Source organism: Onychomys torridus, chromosome 3, assembly GCF_903995425.1.
Source record: "Onychomys torridus chromosome 3, mOncTor1.1, whole genome shotgun sequence".
Lineage (NCBI taxonomy): Eukaryota > Metazoa > Chordata > Mammalia > Rodentia > Cricetidae > Onychomys > Onychomys torridus.
Window position 1 is genome coordinate 107953382 of NC_050445.1, and position 19888 is coordinate 107973269.

The window sequence follows — 19888 nt, forward strand, 5'->3', positions numbered from 1 at the left end:
CAAAGTTGGCTTGATATTAAAACAAAAGTAAACTCAGTATAATGTGAACAGGAAAAGGAAGGAAACCCACATGGCTGCCTCAGTTGGGAACACTAATTGGCACCGATGGCAGACCTGCCTGTCTTCCAAGAGTGTGGAATCCCTCAGCCACACCTCGTCCAGCTAGCCACCCTAAGCGAAACTGCAGGCTTCCCCTCCCTGGTGCATGCTCACCTGAGCCCTGAGTCCTCCTTCCCGTCAGTGGGAAGGCAAGACAACAACCCAGGACATGAAAATGGACTCTTAGTGACACGTTACATTCTGGCAGAGGAACTGCCTCTTGATATGAATTAAGAGAGGCCCGAGTCTCAGTAGCCTTTTCAAATGCTCACCCCAGTGACCTAGAGCTCTTCCACTAGAGATTTCACCTCTTCCCAGTAGCCATGTGTCCCTGTGACCAAGCTATAGCATATGGGCCTTTGAGGGACATCTGCACACAATCACAGCTATCACATAGTGTCACTGCCCTAAAAACCTGTACTCTACATGTTCACACCTCACCTCTGTTTCTCTTTAAAATTTGGAATCATTCTGGACTTACAGAAAAGTTACACAGCTAATAATGAACATTGTTTTCTTCCAGTAGCTTTCCAAGTCACACCTGTGGGACCAGGACATTCAGAGCAGAACATGACTACTCATGATGCCCTAGACTTTTTGGGCTTTACTGGGCTTTCCAGAGAGGTCCTGTCCCAGTTCCTGATCCAAGCTGGCATACTACAAGGCAATCATTTGTAGTGTTTCCTTAGTTTCCTCTTATTGGCGTGTATGTCCTAGGCTGTTCTCTTGCGTGCGTGTGCGTGTGCGTGTGCGTGTGCGTGTGCGTGTGCGTGTGTGTGTGTGTGTGTGTGTGTGTGTGAAGTTTGATCTCCTTGAAAAATATCTTCAACTATTACTGAATAAAGTTCAATTATCACCTAGTGTGAGGCCCTTTTCTTGCCCACTTGCTTTTTCCCCCTGGCTTCTGAAGTGCTGTCTCCTCAGAGGACACCCTGAGCCAACCTCACATGCCTTTCCCCAGAGAGCCCATCTCTTTCCTCACCGACAGGTGAGGTTGGTTTAGTATATTTACCTTCAGTGCATGTGGCTGTTGTGTTTTAGGCTGCCTATAGCAGCTCAGCTGATACCTGTGTCCTCTATGTCACAATGTTCTCAGTTGTGGCTGGAGATGTTGCCTCTGTCCACCTGGCCTCCAAAAAGATACCAGACACGAGGCTGAAAGCCTAGGGATGTCTGTTCAAGTGTGCTGTGTACCGTTGTTTTGTTTTGAGACAAGGTCTTATATAGCTTAGGTTGCCCTCAAACTTGCAATGTAGCTGAGAAGGACCTTGGATTCCAGATGACCCTGAGTTGTTGGGATTACTGGCAAGCACCACCATGGCTGACTTTTAGTTGTGACAGACTCCAGCAGGCTTGTGCTGTGTTGGAGACTGAGCTGTGTGAGACTAAGGAATGAGTGTTGGCCGCTCAGTGGCTGTCCTGCCCTGGGCCTTTGGTTACTTTGTACAGGTTACTCTCAAAATGCAGGATACCTGTCTGCTCTCCACCTCAGGGCCATTGTGGACAGGTCTCCCTGCCATCTCTGTGGCATTCATTCCAAGGATTCCCTGGGACCCGCAGTAACAGTGAATACCCACTTAGCATTCTCAGTGCCTCATCTGGTAGACTCTGACGTTGGTCCTCAGTTTCCTGTGACCCGGGATTATTGCTGTCCTGTGTTAAGGAGCTGAGGCAGTGATACCTGATGGCTTCCCCACCATGTCTTACTTAGGATGTCCCTACTTACCTGCTGATGTGCTCATCTGCCTTTCTCCCCCCCATGTGGTTATGATGCCAGCTCTGAGTGCATAGGGACCCTGTGATTGTTGTCATTATACTTAGTGGTCTCCAGGGCCTGTAGAAGCCACATGGGGATGAAGGATAACATCTGAGTGAGTGCTCTGAGCCCAGCCTGGATCAGCTGAGATACCAGTATTTGCTCCTCATGTATAAGCCCTTTCCTGCTGATGGAGATTTACATGAGTAACTCACAGGTTGAAAATATTACATGGAAAATTCCAGAAGTAAACCATTCAGTTGAAAAGTTTTAGGTAACTTTCATAGCCAGATGGGGTGGCATACACCTTTAATTCCAGCACTAGTGAGGCAGAGGCAGGTGGATCTCTGAGTTCGAGGCCAGCCTGGTCTACAGAGCAAGTTCCAGGACAGTCAGGGCCATTACACAGAGGAGTCCTATCTTGAAAAACAAACAAGAACAAGAACAAAGAACTTTCATTACAGTCTTATTCTAACTTGTATTATTTTTATGTTACCACTCTTACTCTCTTCCTGGGCCTAATAGTATAAACTAAAGTTCACTATAAGTGTGTGTGTGTGTGTGTGTGTGTGTGTGTGTGTGTGTGAAAAGTTGGAGCATAGATAAAGGCTGCAATACCAACTGGGGTTTCACTGGGGTTTTGGGCCTTACCCCTGAGTTAAGGAGGCCTCATACAGCCTCTGTATCTTGGACAGTGACAGTTGAATACCAAGACTGTGTCCAGGTGCCCAGTGTCTGGCTTGTTTTACCCAGTGTGGGCTGTGTGCAGTGACTCATGTGCTCAGGTTGCAGAGGTCTGGGGGTGGAAGGCCTTGGCTTGTCCTCTTTCCTTCTCTGTTTTTCTTTTAGGTTGGTGTGTGAGCATCCTCACCTCTGCTCTGGGTTTGAAAACAACAGATTCCCAGATGGAAGCTACTGCTCTGGCTTTTGGGCCTGGCTGTGTCTTGCAGTATGGCTCCAGGGAGTGACCTCTCCTCTTTTCACCGCAGGTCATCCACCCGGCCAGAGGTAGCCAGCATAGAGCCACTGGGCCCCAATGAACAGCAGTGCTCCCAGAAGGCAGTGGTACAAGCCCGGTTAACCCAGCCAGCCCGCCTGACCAGCATCATCTTTGCAGAGGACATCAGTAAGGGTTTCACGTGCCTTGGGAGATCCTTGATGGGACTGTGAGGCAGGGAAACACCACCTTGAGACCTCCACCAGGGGGAGCTTAGGAGACACCTGCCCTGGTCCCTCCTCACTGAATTTGCAGCATTTTACCTTGTGGAGATTGGCTTTCAAAACTCATAAATTAATATTTATTACTCCGAGGTGCTCTTAGCTGGTGTCAAATCAATATGAAAAAAATTAACCTAGTAGGAAACTGTGCCTTTTCCTTCCCCATATTTGATTCATCACATTACAGATGTGGAGTACAATTTTCTTCCGTATCCGTAGTGGATTGGTTCCAGGGTCCCCTGGGATGCTATACTCCTGGGACCAGTCTGTCTTGTGTTCTAGTGCAGTGCTGGCTTAGAACTGTCTCCTACATTCCTAAAACCAGTTCACACTAAGGAGCCAAGTGTTAGCCAGCACAGTTAACCTAGCCATTTCCTTGTGAATCCACATTTAAAGCTGTGTGGGAACAGGAGGTTGTGCTCAGGCTGTAACTACGAAGGCAAGCGGCACCCAGCAGCTGACTCTGTGCCTCGGCCAGTTCACCAGGGTCAGGACTCACACTGGGCTGGCTCCTTGTTCTTTTGTTTGTTTTATTTTTATTTACTTATTACTGTGTGGATGATATGGGGCCATGTGGCACAGCACACATGTGGACATAGGGGACACCTTTGTGGAGTCAGTTCTTTCCTTCCTCCTTTACAGGAGTTCTGGGGACTCGTCTCCAGGTTTGTGCAGCCAGTTCTCTGGTCTCCTTTTTTTTACTAACTCAGCATTCTGTAAGACTATCCACTATATTGCAAGGGGGATGCATAGATATAAGCACAGATTTTTTACTTCCTCATTAATAAGATAGATAACAGTATTACCTGAAGAACTCTCTAGTATGAGGACAACTGTGTATAATGCTAGTTATTCTGACCATTCACCAGGCAACAGATAGAAACACTTGTTCTATCTGTATTAGCCCATGTATCAAGAACCTTAACAATTCTCATATTGTCCTGCTCAGTGGTACACACCTATAGTCCCAGCTACTCAGGCAGGAGAATTGCTTGGGTCTAGTAGTTCAGAGCCAGACTGGACCTACCTCAAAACAAAACTATGAGCCAGATAGAAGTCTGAGCCATTTGTATCACATCCTGTTTTTCCTAAGGACACAAGTTCAGTTCCCAACACACATGTCAGATGGCCCCCAATCACCTGGAACTCCAGCTCCAGGGGAATCTGAAGCCTCTGATGTTCACAAGCACCAACACTCACAGGCACATACCTGCACATGAACACACACCCTACACATAATTAAAAAACAATTAAAAAACAACAATAAATTTTATATGCTGTGACCCAACAAACCCGGGAATCTATGCTAGGTAGGAAATAAGATAAATAAACCCAAGTTGTTAGGTACATAAAACTAGTGTTCCTAACATGGAACTGAATCTGAACACTAAATGTTTAACACAATGGAACATCTGTGAGATAGCCTCCTGGTAAAAATCATACTCGGCAGGCTGGGCATATGCCTTTAATCCCAGCACTTGGGAAGCAGAGGTAGGTGAATCTGTGAGTTCAAAGCCTACCTGGTCTACTGTTCTACATAGGGAGTTCCAGGACAGCCAGGGCTATACAGTAAGACCCTGACTCAAAAAGAAAAGCAAAAAAAGAAAAGGAAAGGAAAAAAAGGCGGTGGTGGGAGGAGAGCAAGTATTCAGCATTTAAAATTTAAAATGTGGGGTTGGAGAGATGACTCAGTAATTAAGACCATGTATTGTCCTTGCAGAGAACCTAAGTTCAGTTCCCAGCACCCACATTTCATGTCTCACAACTGCCTGTAACTCGTAACTCTTAACCCAACGCTCTCTTCTGGCCTCCGTGGTCAACTGCACTTAGGCGGCATACACACAGAACATTATATGTATATACACACAAATAAAAGTAATCATTCCATAGCAGGGGCTGAATATGTAGCTCCGTGATCCAGCATTTCTTTAGCACTTCCTTAGTGGTGTATTGACTTGTTGGTTACTGTAGTCACTACCACTGGAGGTGGCCCTGGAGGTGGGACAGTGGCTGGGCACTGTTTTCAGCACTAACTCCTCTCTGTCCCTGCAGCCACAGGCCAGGTGCTACGCTGCGACGCCATCGTTGACCTCATCCATGGCATTCAGATTGTCTCTACTACCCGTGAGCTCTATCTTGAAGACTCTCCACTGGAGCTGAAGATCCAGGCTCTGGACTCAGAAGGTGACCGCACTGGCTGCCCTTTGGCAGGCTGCTGCCTTGGCCATAGCCTCTTGTCCTCTCATGACTAGCTACTGTTCCAGCTAAGAAGGGGGAGCCACTGCCAAGGAGAAGTAGAGCGGGTAGAAGCTATCTCTGAGGTAGCTTGTCTTCCCCTGGTGGCATCAAGCCTCAGCCCTCCTCGTGTTCAGTGGCCTGGACTGTGTGTGTGCAGGTATTAGCTGACTCTGGGAGCAGGCTTGGTGCCCATGCAGAGATAATCTGTGCGGAGACGGTCCTTGGTACCTGTGTCTCAGGAGCTCACTTCTGGGCAGTGGTGGAAGCAGTAGAAACCCTTTTATTCCTGCCCAGTTTCCAGGCTGTTTTGGATTTCCTAAGCACTCCAGACCTCCAAACACCTGTATAAGTGAGGGCAGCAGTGGGCTGCTGGCTCAGTTTCTCGGTGTCACTTCTTGACTAGCATGGATAGTGACTGGTTCTGGGGTGGGATTCTCGTGTGTGGCCTTGCCTGGTGGTAGCAGACTGACCTCTTCTCTTGGAAGAGGAGCAAGAGGAGTGTGTCATTCAGCTTGTCATAACTGTGACAGAATACCTGGGATATTCTTAATGCATGTTTTTAGAGGTTCCAGTCCATGTCTTTGAGCCCATGGCAGGGCAGAGCATCATGGTGGGCACTTCAGTCACAAGAGACTGCTTACTTTATGGCAGCCAGGAAGCAAAGAGATGGAAGAAAGATTAGGGCCCTGATAATCCCCTTCAAGCCCAGGCCCCTGGTTACCTAACTTCCCCCCACTTGGCCCTAATTGTTTAAAAGTTTACCACATCTGGGGCTAGAGAGATGGCTCAGCGGTTAAGAGCATTGGCAGCTCTTTCAGAGATTCTGAGTTCAATTCCCAGCAACCACAGCCATCTATAATTGGATCTGATACTCTCTTCTGGCATGCAGGTGTATATGAAGATAGAGTACCATAATGCATTAAAATAAATAAATCTTTAAAAATTATTTAAAAAAAAGAAAGCTTACCACCTCTGAGCAGCATAGCTCCACGGCTGTTACCTAAGCCTTCAGAACATGGGTCCTTGCCCCTAGAACTTTGGGCAGTGGGGTTACTACCTGTGAATAAGCAAGCTCTGTGCATGAAATGAGTGGCCCACATCAGGAAATCTGGAATCTGAAATGAAGCACTTGGAAGGGTCAATGCAAATATCCCCAGATCTGAAGACTACAAAATCAGAATTGCTTCCAGCCCCAAGCATCTACAGGTCACTAGGACACAGTAGAGGAGGATTCCTGGGGATACCTGAGGTGGTGTGTAGGGTGCAGGTAAAACTCTGGAGGAAGACAGAATGGTGAGGTGAGTAGTGGTAAGGACTGTGGGCTTACCAGACATGGGTGTACATTGGGGTGGGGGGCAGGTGTGTAGTCGTTGCCTTGTAGCCGAGTCAGAATCTGAGCTGTAACCTGGCTCCAGGGGTCCTGCTTTGGGTCAGAAGTTGGCCGTCTTGTTCAGTGATGGGCAGCATAGTGAATGGAACCAAGGTTCTCTGGGCATATGTCTCTGTCACATTTTTTCACCTGGGGCCTTGTTGTTCCAGAGTAGCCAAAGGAATGCATCAATGAGTGGATGGGTCCTGGTAAAACTTTATTTTATAAAAGCAGGCTGGGAGCTGGGTGGCACATGCTTTTAATCCCAATACTCGAGAGGTAGAAGCAGGTGGATCTCTGTGAGTTCGAGGTCAGCCTGGTCTACTGAACGAGTTCTAGGACAGTCAGAGCTACACAGAGAAACTCTGTCTGGGAGGGTAGCAGTCAGGGGCCAGCTTTGTCCCACGGATTGTAGTTTGCTGACCCCTGCTCTGTTTCTGCCTGAAGTTGCTTAGATTATTCCTACTGAGATTTATATGCATTAATTCACCTTGTTCTAATTTTTTAAAAGATTTACTTTATGTGTGTGAGTGTTTGCATGTATGTATGTGCACCACATATGTGAAGTACCCACAGAGGCCAGAAGAGGGCTTCTGATCACCTGGAACATGTGAGCCTCCATGTAGGGGCTGGGAACCGAACTTGGTCCTCTGCAAGAGCAGCCAGTGCTCTTGGCCAGAGAGCCATCTCTCCAGGCCTAATTCACCTTCTTAAAAAGTAGGTTCTGGTTTAATTCACAAAATTTGTATTGCCATCACCCTATCACTGTCTAATTTTAGACCTTCTCATCAGTGTAGAAGGAAACCCAAAACCTGTGAACATTTACTGCCAGCTGACCGCTGCCCAGCCCATGGCACGGTCCTCCCTCCCCAGCCAGGTTTCTGTCTGCATTTCTTGCTCTGGACTCTTCCTGGAAGTGCCGTCACATGGCACAGCCACAGAGTCTTCTGACCATCTTCTCTCACTACTAAGCCCGGTGCTGTCAGCCCGTGCGCTTAGAACCAGGCGACAGCAGTTGGTTCTTTTTATTGTCCAACAGCATTCCACTGTGTGGACAGACCACATTGTTTCTCTAGCTGTCAGCTGATAGAATTTTGGGTTTCTGCTTTGCCACTGTGAACTTACGTGTAAACACATGGCTTAGCTTCTCTTGAGTAAATGCAGATGAGTGGGGCTGGAGAGATGGCTCAACAGTTAAGAGCACTAATTGCTCTTGCAGAGGACTCAGGTTTTAATCCCAGCACCTATATAGTGGCTTATAACCATCTGTAACTTCAATTCCAGGGGATCCAACACCCTTTTCTAGCCTCCTCTGGACACTAGGCCTGCATTGGTACATATAAATAAATCTTTAAGAAACAGCTGAGTGGTGTGCTTTCTGATTGGCCTTCCTCAGCCAGACATACTTTGACCTTTGTCTCTTCTCTTCTGTGAATGAACTTGACCTTTGTAAGCTTTGAGGACTTCACTGTCTGAGAATGGTTGTATCTTCTCTAGATCCCTGTTGTTACTCAACACTAGCTCCACAGCTTATCAGATGTGTGGAAGTCTGTGGATGCCAACCCTTGTGCTAGGCCACAAGCAAGTTGGGTAATGCCCATTGCATAGACAAGGAAGCTGTGGTAACTTACCTGGGTCACATGGCTCATAGGTGGCGGAGTATGCTGCTGCTGCTCTGATTCTCTCCTGCTGCAGTACTTTTCCTGGATGTTGGCAGCACTCTGCACTCTGCGTAGACCATCTGCTTGCTGTGGTTTGAATGTGATTTGCCTGCCTGAAACTCAAGTTCATTTTCTGCTCTCAGAGTACGAGTGCTCGGGAGTGGTGGTCCCGTTAAGAGTTGATTCAGTCATAAGAGGGACCGATGCAGTTCTTGCAGTTCATACCTAGCAAGTCTACCATCTGCCTGCCTAACCTTCTGCATTTTCACCATGTTTAAAATGCTATGAAGCAGCTTGTTCATTGTGAAATGGACTCTTATGTAGCCCAGGCTGACCTCTATTTCACTATGTAGCTGAGGATGACCTTGAATTTCAGACCCCTTTGCCTTTGCATCCAGAGTGATGGAATTATAGGCATGTTCTCTCACATCCAGTTTTCTGCAGTGCTGGGACTTGAACCAAGGGCTTCATGCATGCTAGGCAAGTACTGTATCTATGACCCATGTCCCCAATCCCTCATGATGCATCTTTGACCTGAGGTCTTCACTGGATGTGGCAACCTAATCTTGCATATCCATTCTCTTGAACCCTGAGCTACATAAACTGGCTTCCTTTACACGTTACCCGTGTTAGTGTTCTACTATGACTAAATACCTGAAGATTCAGCTTAGAATGAAGAAAGGTTCACTTTGGCTCACTTCAGAATTTTAGTTTGCGGTTGTTTGATCTTATTGCTTTCCAGTATCCCTTGTGGTGGCATGCCTCCACTCTCAGAGGTGCCACAGGCTGGTGACCAAGTCTTTGGGGGAATTTAAGATCCAAACTATAATGCTCTGTCATAGGTGTGTTTATTTTAGGAACTGAAATGGACTGTCACAGGACTCCTTAAGCATTCTCCTCCTGTAGTCAAGCAATTTTCATATGGTCTTGGGTGTGTAGGGACTTAAAGTAGGCATCAAGTCAAATTTTTACTCATAATAAATCATGCATTCATTTTAAAACAGTGCTTTTGTGTTTATTAAAGATGAAAGCAAATTGGCATACTAACAAGATGGGTGGCCTGCTCACTTTTACATAAAGAATTAAATCCCAGCTGGATATTTGATACTGTAGGACACAGAGCGTCTGCTGTCCTTTTCAGCGCTGATGGATATTTTGATTTTTGATGTCTCAGTGCTGAGAATGTTGCTTTGCATAAATACATAGCGCAAGATAGGAGAAATTAATTTAGGGCCATTTCAGAAATCCCAAGCCAAAATTCACATACTGATTTTCTATGCAACTTTAGTTGGCAATTCAAATAGCAATATTTTGAGGTAAGGGAGGGATTGAGACAGGGCCAGCTCAGGCTGGCCTCAAACTTACTGTAGCTGAGGATGTCTTGTGCCCCTGTTCTTCCTGCCTCTACTGCACAGTGCTGAGATTGTAGGCTAGCCTCGTGGAACAGTTTTTAAAATCAAAATTATAACACAATATAACCCCAAAGATAAACTAGTTTGCTATGTGCTGAGGAATGACAGGAAAATACAGAAAAGTCCTTGTTTTTCTTAAACAATTATGATATTTTTATGTACATTGGTGTTTTGTCTGTCAGGGTGTTGGGTCCCCTGAGACAGGATGTACAGACAGTTGTGAGCTGCCATGTGGATGCTAGGAATTGAACTCGGGTCCTCTGAAACTTTGTACATATATTAAAACATTGCATTTGTAACACATGGTGTTTTCAAATCTGAGCACAATGGAATGCCCAATGCAAAATGCTCATGTTAGCCAGATGTGGTTGTCCACGCCTGGGACAGCAGGGGCAGGTGGACCTCTGTGGATTCAACACTCGCCTGGCCTACACAGTGAGAGCTTGTTTCATTAGAAACAAAACAGAACAAAATGCCTACCAAAATGCACATGTTGCTGTAGTAAAGTTGAATGGCATAACATGTGACAATTCCACATTTGAACTTTTGATTATTTTCTGGTCATTGCCCCCATGTAAAAAAGTTCCACTGTTGTATTTTTTGTGGACCCCACATTCAGTCATGATGACAAGCTATGGTTTAAGAACTGGGAACTCAGACACTGCCCTTTTGACATGATGCTGTTTGCAGTGTTTCCAGAATTTCTCATCCCTCGTGTACCATGTGCATCAGTGAAATGGAACTGAGCATGCTCCAGGTCCCCAGAGATGCTCTCCTCCCTGTGCTGTGCTGTAGCTTTGGGATGGAGGGCCTGGGCCCAATTCTCTGCTGTCAGAAGCCCTGCATCCTCCAGGCCTTCTTGTTCAGGTTTTCTCCCTGACTTCCCAGGTGGAATTTGCCCTTTCTCGCTGACTTCTCTCAGCTCTTACTGGCCATGGTGCTCAGGGCTTGTTTTACTTTGTTGAGCTGAGCTCTATTCTTCCCACTGCTTCTGGGCTTTGGAGCCAGTGAGCATTGGACACGTGTTTGTTCATTTGAGCTACATAGTGTTTTTCTGAGGCCCTCCTCCCTTCTGTCCTGTGGACTAGGACAGAAGAGGTATATCCTCTGAAGTCTGAGCTCCTGGGTCTCCTGGTTTATGTCTCTTGACTGTGAGCCATTGGGTCAAGGGTTCTGTGAGTTGCACACATGGTACTCATAGCTGTTTCTCAAGCTGCTTCTCTTGGGGAAGCAAGACTTTGGGCCTGGTCTGTGAGGCCATTTTGCCTTTTGCATCTCATAAACCTACACCCCACCCCCGCGTTACTCTTGGGGCAGGCTTATTTGGTGGTGCCTCCCTCACTCTCTCCTCTTAGAGGGCTGTGGGCCACAGCGTGGGAACCATTATATGGCTTCCTCTGGTTTTATTTTGTCAGAAGTAATCAGTGTCCACCCTGCCTACAGGACAGGTTCACACAGGGTCCTGTACTCAGAAAGGGCCAGACTTGGCTTCATGCTCCAATCCCGCTGTCTAGAAGTTTACAATTGTGGACTCCGGTTGAACCGTGGAATGTGTGCTAGTGACATGGAGCCTTAGCAGTTCAGGGTGCTGCATCCTTGCCTCCTTCATGCATCCTGGGATGGCTTCTGTGATACCTTCCCTGGCTCTGGGTTCCCTGGGTCCTCCTGTTCCCTTTCCTCGTTCTTAACCATTTCTACCCTCTACCTGTGGGAGTCTCAGTGGGGAGGGTTGGGTGCATGTATAAGGTAGGACCACCCATTTAGGAAGGAGAGATAAGACTTGAGTTCTCTAGAGCCCAACCCAGGTGGGATGGTGGGCGCTGGTACAATGGCTGGCAGGAAAGACCAGCAGTTAGTTGGCTGTTCCTGGCCCGTGTGTGCCCCAAATTGCAGGGCAGGGTTTCAAGGTCCCCCTGAGGATCTGTTGTCATCTTTGGACTATTTCTCACCCTGAGGGAGCATGCCTCAGCTGGTTCCATACTTTAGGAAGGGTCTTCTGTTTCTCTTCTAACCTTCTGGCACTTTCCACTGCCTTTGAATGAGAGTCCCACATCTGCATACACAGGAAGCCTGGAAAATTCCGGTCAGTTCCCCACGCACATCCTTCTGGATTGGTGAAACTTTAAGAAGCCCTGGGTTCTTCTGTCTCTTCATCTTGGGAATGTGGGAGGCAGAGTGGGGTGAGAGTGTTAACAACTGAGCCCAGGAGCCATAAGCTCCGCCATAGACATTCTAGGAGACAGGCCCCTTGTGGGGTGTCTGCCTCCCCTGCCCTCCTCGTAAGGCCCTCATGCTCACTGGGGACACTTTCTCCCTCCTGCCCACTGGGGTTTCTGCCCTAAGATTTATTTTGAATTATGTTTATGTGTATGTTGGGTTTGTGTGCAGGAGTGCAGGTGCCCTTGGAGGTCAGGACCTGGAGTTACAGGAGATAATGAGTCACCCAATGTGGGTGCTGGGAACCAAACTCAGATCCTCTCTAAGTGCAGTACACATGGCTCTTAACCATTAAGCTATCTCTGTAGCCCACTGGAGACACTTTCTTGAATTGATCCAATAGATCCGTAAGGTAGAGTTCTGGTTCCCATTTTATAGCAGAGAGACGTCTGGAGTGAACCAGGAAGAACTCTGAGTACTCTTAGATATGCAAATGACCATGGTCAAGGGGGCTGACTACACATTAGGTTATCATATTGAATGGCTGGTAGTGATTGTATAACCTAAAGGGATCATAGAATAGCCTCTGGTCTCCATCAGCATCCTGCAGGTCAGCCTGCTTGGTTCTGCCATGATGAAGTTAGAAATCGACTAGGCTGGGCTGTCTGTGTCACCATGGGGGGGGGGGGTGGTGGGGAGAGGTTCCTGTGGTACCAGTTGTGTCACAGAAAGGGGCTAGGCTATGAGGTGATGTGCGCTTTGTCTCTGGGGTATGATGAAAAGATGTCTGATGTCCTTGCCATGCGAGTTCAAGATATGGATTTCAGTATCTACCTCATAGGTGTTAGGGAGACAAGCTACTTGGGTCCAAGGGCTTCCTTAGGGTTTGAGAACCATAACTTTTCATCTGTTCAACACCTCCCTGTACCTTTATCCATTCTGGAGGTTTACCTGTCCAGAGGTGGAAAGATGCCCAAGGAACTTTAAGAAGAATCCTCCCCTCTAGTCTTCCCTGAGAAGTAAAGGCAAAGACCACCTTTCTCTGGCCTTTTTGCTAACTGTGGTTTGATTTGGGCTTTAAAAACAAAGATTTGCTAGTTTAGTCTTTATTTATATATGTGTGTGCCTGCATGAGTTTACACCACCTGCATACAGGTGCCCACAGAATCCAGTGGGCATCAGAGTTACAGGCAGGTGTGAGCCACCTGATTTGGATGCTGGGAACCAAACCTGAGTCTCCTGGATGAGCAATCAACATTCTTAACCTCTGAGCCAGCTTTCCAGCCTCTGATTTGGCCTTTGAGATCTTGGGTGAAGAAGGTGAGATTCCAGGGTAGTCTGACTAAATAAAGATCCTATTGTTTTATGATTTGGGTCTGAACTGTCTCTCATAGCCTCGTGTTGACTTGGACACAGATGCAGGAATGTTCAGAGATGGGCCATGAAGGATCTGACCTTGTCAGTTGATGACTTTATAATTTGATGAGCTTTTGAATGGGTGCAAACTCAGGAGATTGGACCAGGCTGAACAGGCCATTGGGAACATGCTCTTATGTTCTGTATCTTGTCTCCATTTCCTCCCTCTGTCCCTGATTCTTCACTCCAGTGAGGTGAGAAGCTTTGCCTTGCCTTCCCTTGGTGGCCCCTGCTGCTGAGATACACTCCTATGCTCCTGTACCTCTAAGGGAGGCCTTCTTTCTTCAGGAAATGACAAGGAGGGGGATTAATGGCCTAGGTCTCAGTGGTCTCCAAAGGTATCTACACCTACAGAGGGTTCAAGGTTAAGTGGGGGAGGGACAGGCCTGGGTTCAAATCTTGGCTCAGTCCATGATGGTAAGAAGCAAGTATTACCATTCCTTTGAGCTTTAGTTTCTGAAATGGAGGTCATGGTGTGTGTATGCCTTGCAGGGGTGTGGTGCTGAGCACTGTGGCTACATGTAGTCAAAGTTGCCATCTCCCTGACCCTGAACCATAGGGAGCAAACTCATGCATTTCTGCCTCTGAATTCTTTTACAGGGAATACCTTCAGCACCCTTGCAGGACTGGTTTTTGACTGGACAATTGTGAAGGACACAGAGGCCAATGGGTTCTCAGACTCCCACAATGCACTACGGTAAGAGGCTCTTTGAGTGGATGTAGGAAATTGGAGGTCCTTAGGCTTCCTCCTGTCAGTGAAGAGACCAGGGCACCTCCTAGGATGCTTGGTGCTCACAGTGACTAATTGGGGAAGAGTTTAGTGCTTCCCAAGCATGCAGCCAGCCTCTGTGATCCATGGTGGTGTGTTCTGTGGGAATTTGTCAGAGAGGTTGGGATATTTAGCTGGACAAAGAAGACACAGAACTCTGGAAGGCTGCCTTGGGATGCAAGGGACATGTGGGTGGCCCTAGAGGGAAGTGCTTCCCTGGTGAGCAAGTTAAAGGGGAGGCAAGTTCTAGCTAAGAGGAAAGGTCAGCAGCAAAAACAGTTCTCAGGATAGGCTGGGTCTCCAGCATGGAATATAGACAGACTCTTAAAGAGAGGGTGTCAGAGCATCTGGACTCATTACACCCCTCCCCCAGCAACCATCTGGCCTGTGCCCACCTCTGACCTTTCCACTTTCCAGCCAGGAAAACTGAGGTTTGGGGAGAATGGGCCTGTTGGTAAGTGGCTGAGGGCATTTGTACTCAGATCTCTGTAGATCTGTTTTATCCAGCATGGGAGCTGCTGAGCCCATGCTGAGTCAATGGTATGTTTAACAGAAGGAAAACTTCCTTCTGGGTCAGCAAGATGGCTTGGTGGGCAAAGGGGCTTATCACCAGGATGACTTGAGTCCCCATGGCATGCCACATGCTAGAAGGAGAATTGACTCCTGCAAATTGTCCTTTGACCTTCTCACTTGAGCTGTGACACAAATACACACACACACATGCACACCCACACACCCACACCACACACACCCACACACACACACACACACACACACACACACACACATCCATGGTTGAAGGCTATCTGTCTGTTGGCTGGAGTGGCATTGGAGTGACTCAATTTAAAACCTACAGAAAATGCCAGTGTAGTGTAGAAAATATTTCCCTAAATTGTTTGAGGGCCTGTTGCCAGGGTGATGTCCTGTCAACTTTGATCATTTTACTGTGCTTTCACTACCATTAGGATATTTTCTTGAGTATCTACACTACAATACAGTTACCAAGATCAGGAAGTTGGGGCTGGAGAGATGGCTCAGCAGTTAAGAGCATTGGCTGCTCTTCCAGAGGACCCAGGTTTGGTTCCCAGCACCCCTGTAGCTCAGAGCTGTCTGTAGCTCTGGTTCCAGGGGATCCAACACCCTCTTCTGACTTTCACAGGCCCTGCATGCACATGGGGCACAGATACACATGCAGGCAAGACACACATACAAAATTAAATATTATTTTAAAAATCAGGAGATTCACCCAGGTGCATGCTATCTTCAGAACTTACAGTAGCAACCCAGGGTCACATATTGCATGCTGTCATTTTTCTTTTTTGTCTGTCAGCCTGGGACAGTCCCTTGGTCTTTCTTTGATTTTCAGGATCTTGACACTTAGGAAAATGACAGACAGACAGTCTGGGTGGTATGCTGGGCATGGGTCTTGTGTACACTAGGCTGCACTCAGTCACTGAGCTACTCCTGATAAACCACAGCTTAGCACAGTGCTGGGTTGATCTGGGGAGACTGCAAGCATGTCCTGCAGGTTGTTCCTTCTCGGGCAGAGCAGGGGGGCTTATTATAAATTGCTGGCTGAAAGAAAGACAAAGTAGGGACCCCATTAACGAGGCCTACTAGGCAACATGCTCTCAGGAGGGTTCACTGTATGTGACTTATTTGTTGAGTTGGTTGGCATTACTGACCCTCTTTGAGTTGGGGCCTTGGGCTTGCCTTTTACTGTGACTTCTTCCCTGTAGACCCAGCTGATGACCTTGAATTCCAGTGTACGTCATCAAGTATGGGTGTTGATATAGTGCCTATTCCCAAGACGGGACATATTCCACAAAGGCCCTGCAGCTTTAACTCAGACAGTAGTAAAGTTGTGTTTCTAATGTTTCTAAGCAATGTGATTCATGATGTCAGCACCCCTTATTCCGGGATCCAGCCCTCAGTAGGAAACCCTGATAATGGTGAATGTCATACTGGGTTCTGGGAAATTCCATGTTCAGGTCTCATTGATGCATTCCCCTTTCAGAATCCTCACCTTCTTGGAATCCACGTATATCCCTCCTTCCTACATCTCAGAGATGGAGAAAGCAGCCAAGCAGGGCGACACAATCCTCGTGTCTGGGATGAAGACCGGAAGCTCCAAGCTCAAGGCTCGAATTCAGGAGGCTGTCTACAAGGTGGGCCTAGGCTCCACTGTGCTGTCCGCACAGTGGAGTAAGCTAGACAGTGGATTACGGAACGGGCTCTAGGGTGTTAGGACTTCTGTATCTTTCTGTTTGATTTATGTGAGCCATGGCATAGGGATGTTGAGGCTCCAGAAGTCATCATCACGGAGGTCACAGCAGCTCCTCCTCAGTTTTGAAGGAGTTATCTCATTTCCAGGAAGTGCTCCCATCTTGATGCAGGGGCACACCTACTATCTGAGACTGGCTTGGTGGCCATTTGTGGATGGTTGCATCTCCCCTCCTCTCCCTAGTTAGTAAAAGGCTTTTTCTGCCAGCCTTGCTAAGCAGCACCTGCCCTGAGTCCAGACCTGTGCAGGCTGTTGGAGTGCTGAAGCAAATCTATGGAGATGGAAGATGGCCCTGAATCCACGCAGAACATTCTAGGTCTGTCGGCACTTCTGCCAACAAGCGTCATTTCTGCCATTAGTTTTCTCTGACAATGAAAGCCACAGCTCCTGGTTCGGAATCTGACACCCAGGGTACACTGGACAGGAGGCCTGTCCTCCTTCTGCTCAGCCTCTCAAGTTGCTTCCTGAGGTCTGGGTGGGAAGAGACCAGGGAGTAGGAAGTGAGATCACATAATACTTCCTCTTTCAGATCATCTTGGACCTCTGAGCATTTGTGGAGTGAGAGCTTGAACATTGGTAGCCACAGCATCTGTAGACATTGCTCCTGGCTCCTCTGTTTTCTTTCTGTGTAGTAACTGTCACTTTAAATCAAGATAGAACATGGGTAATGTAAGTGAGTAGTCATATGTTTTTGGCAATGACAGTTTTGAGTGCATCCTGGTGCCATACCTATGGGGTTCTCCTGGGGTCTAGGGTGTAGGGTTGCAAGTGATATCCTGTTTCTCTGTGCCTGTAGGGACATACTGAGAAGTCAAAAAATAAACAGTCTGGGGTTTTGGCTGTACCGGAGCTATGTAACTAGTGTGGGTCAGTCCTGGGCTCAGTCCCCAGCACTACATAAAAATAGAACAAATTGGGCTGTAGAGATGGCTTATAGTTAAGAGTGCTTGCTGCTCTTAAAGAGAACCCAAGTCCAGTTCCCAGTAACTACATCAGGTGGCTCAAAAATAAAAATATAGGGTATCCAATTCCCTCTTCTGTCCTCCACAGGTACCCACACACCTGGTATATACACACAGAAACACACATGTACACATAATTTAAAAGAAAATAAATGTTAAAAAAACAAAAAACAAACAAAAAAAAAACCACAACTAAAAACTCACCATGGGTTGAAGAGATGGTTCAGCAGTTAAGAGCATTTGCTGCTTTTTCAGAGAACCTGTGTTTGGTTCCCAGCACCCACATGGTAGCTTATAACCTTCTGTAACTCCAGTTCCAGAGGATCCAGTACCCTCTTCTGGCCTCAGTGGGAATGAGGCACGCATGTGTTGCATAGACACACACATTCAAGCTAAACACCCATATGCCTTAAAACACAGATACAGCCACAGAGCACACCACTATCACCACAAAAACAAAAAAGGTTTAAACCTTTCTTCCAACTCTCCTGCCCCCATTCTCCACCCCACCTCACCCTCTTTCTCCTTTTCTCTGTGCTAAGAATGTTCGCCCTGCGGAAGTCAGGCTGCTGATCTTGGAGAACATCCTTCTGAATCCAGCCTACGATGTCTACCTGTTGGTGGGGACGTCCATTCGCTACAAGGTTCAGAAGATCAGGCAGGGGAAGATTACAGGTACATCCATGTTAGATGCTTCCCTCTTTCTTTTAAAAAATTCTTTTATTTATTTTTTATGTGTATGGGTATCTTGCGTGAGTGTGTGTGTTTGTCTGGGAGGTGGAGGGGGCGGGGAACGCTATGTATATGCAGTACCTGAGGAGACCAGAAGAGGGCAATGGATCCCCTGGAATTGGAGTCAGCACGATGGTAGTAAGCCACTATATGGGCACTGGGAACTGCACCTGGGTCCTCTGTGAAAGAACCTGGTGTTCTTAACCACTGAACTGTCTCTTCAGCCGCTTCCTTTTTTGTTACTGTGATAAAATACATGGCACATGAAGTTTACCACCATAAACTTTTTGTGTGTACAGATAAGTGGCATTACATTCCTTCGTAGCATTTTGTAACTGTCACCTCCATCCATCTCCAGAACTTTTCCATCTTCCCCAGCTGAACCTATATCCTCATTAAACACACCCTATCCCCCTCCTTCACACCCAGCACCCACCATCCACTGTAATGAAGTTGACGGCTTTGGGGACCTCAGTTACGTGTAGTCCTGATTGGGCTCCCATTGACTATCCTCAAGATCTGTTGCTATCTAGAATGCATTGGGCCACATCTTATCCACCTGTCTGTCCTTTGACAGTTGGCATGGCCCCATGTTTTGTTTGTTATGAAGAATGCTGTGAACATGGGTATTTTTGTGGCTGAGTCCCTGCATTCAATTCTTCTGGTTTTGTTTAGAGCAACTCCAGAGCTGTTGGCTCATGTTGGACTAGGTTGTGCCCGTGGCCTGCCTCTGACTGGTGGACATTGTTTAGCTTTGTCTCCGATGGGCCATTTCTGCCCAGGATGTGAGAAAAACGTGATTGAGTAGAGCTATTCTGGAAACTCTATGGTACTGGAAACATGCATTGTAGAAGGTGAGCATGGATGAGCTGGTCCTCCTAGGAATCCTGATTGTCTAGTTCATAGGTGTAGGTGTGTGGTATCAGAGCAGAGTGCTCAGAGGACCTCAAGACAAATGTGCTGAGTTCAGAGTTGGTTCATTTAAGGGCTTTGGCCACATGTCTCCACAGGGCCGCCCTGGGGTGACATTTAAGAGACCTGTAGATGCTGCTACTTACAAGCAGCTTAAGACCTCCAGTTTCCTACACTGAATTCTAGGTTGGATGGGGACCTGAGAAGTACCCCATCTATGAGCCACTAGCAGTCCTGGTTAGTCATCTAGGGTGGGGATTGCTTGGTGTATTTGAAGGCCTCTATCTCCTGCTTCTGTACCCAGTTCTCTGAGGACAAAGAGGAGAGAAGCAACCTTGTGTTCTGTGAGTGTCTGCTACATGCTGAGCAGGTGGTATCAGCTTTCTGCATGGTGTCCAGTCAGGGTGAGGATGTTGTACAAGAGGATGTGCAGGGAGCCCATCCTGAGGGTCCTATCAAAGCTTGGTGTCACCTTTAACTCTAGGGAATAAGTTTTGGAAGGACAAAGATGGTTCTAAGACCATGGTGAGGCTTTCTGGGACTTTGGTGAAGCAGTTAGAAGTGGAGTTCTGTGGTCACCAATGTGACATCCTAAGAAGGAACATGGTCAGAGGAGTGTCTTGAAAGTCCAGAGAACACAAACAGGCTTGTATAAAATTCTGCATGAACACAGATGCTGACCAGAAATGACATTGTCTTGAAGGGTGAGGACCTGGAAAGGTAGTGTTGTGGTTGTCGTCTGAGCTAAGCAACTGGCATATTGGGACATTCACCTGTGCCCCTTGCAAAAGATCAACCCAGCTGGGTTTGCTGACAGTTTACATCATAGAGAGGAAGAGAGGGGCATGGGCTTCTCACCTGAGTATCCGGCTGCTTCCTGCCACCTGACTGCTTTAATTGCAA

At 47.3% G+C, this 19888-nt stretch overlaps 1 protein-coding gene across 1 annotated transcript in view; it reads left to right on the forward strand.

The window, feature by feature from the left end:
• Nup210 (nucleoporin 210) overlaps window positions 1-19888 on the forward strand; it is a 99093-nt gene that overhangs the window by 9004 nt on the left and 70201 nt on the right. The window contains exons 2-6 of the mRNA XM_036181791.1: window positions 2845-2981; window positions 5126-5257; window positions 13927-14023; window positions 16113-16263; window positions 17884-18016. Coding sequence (XP_036037684.1) covers window positions 2845-2981; window positions 5126-5257; window positions 13927-14023; window positions 16113-16263; window positions 17884-18016 — 650 coding nt within the window. The remainder of the gene's footprint in view (window positions 1-2844; window positions 2982-5125; window positions 5258-13926; window positions 14024-16112; window positions 16264-17883; window positions 18017-19888) is intronic.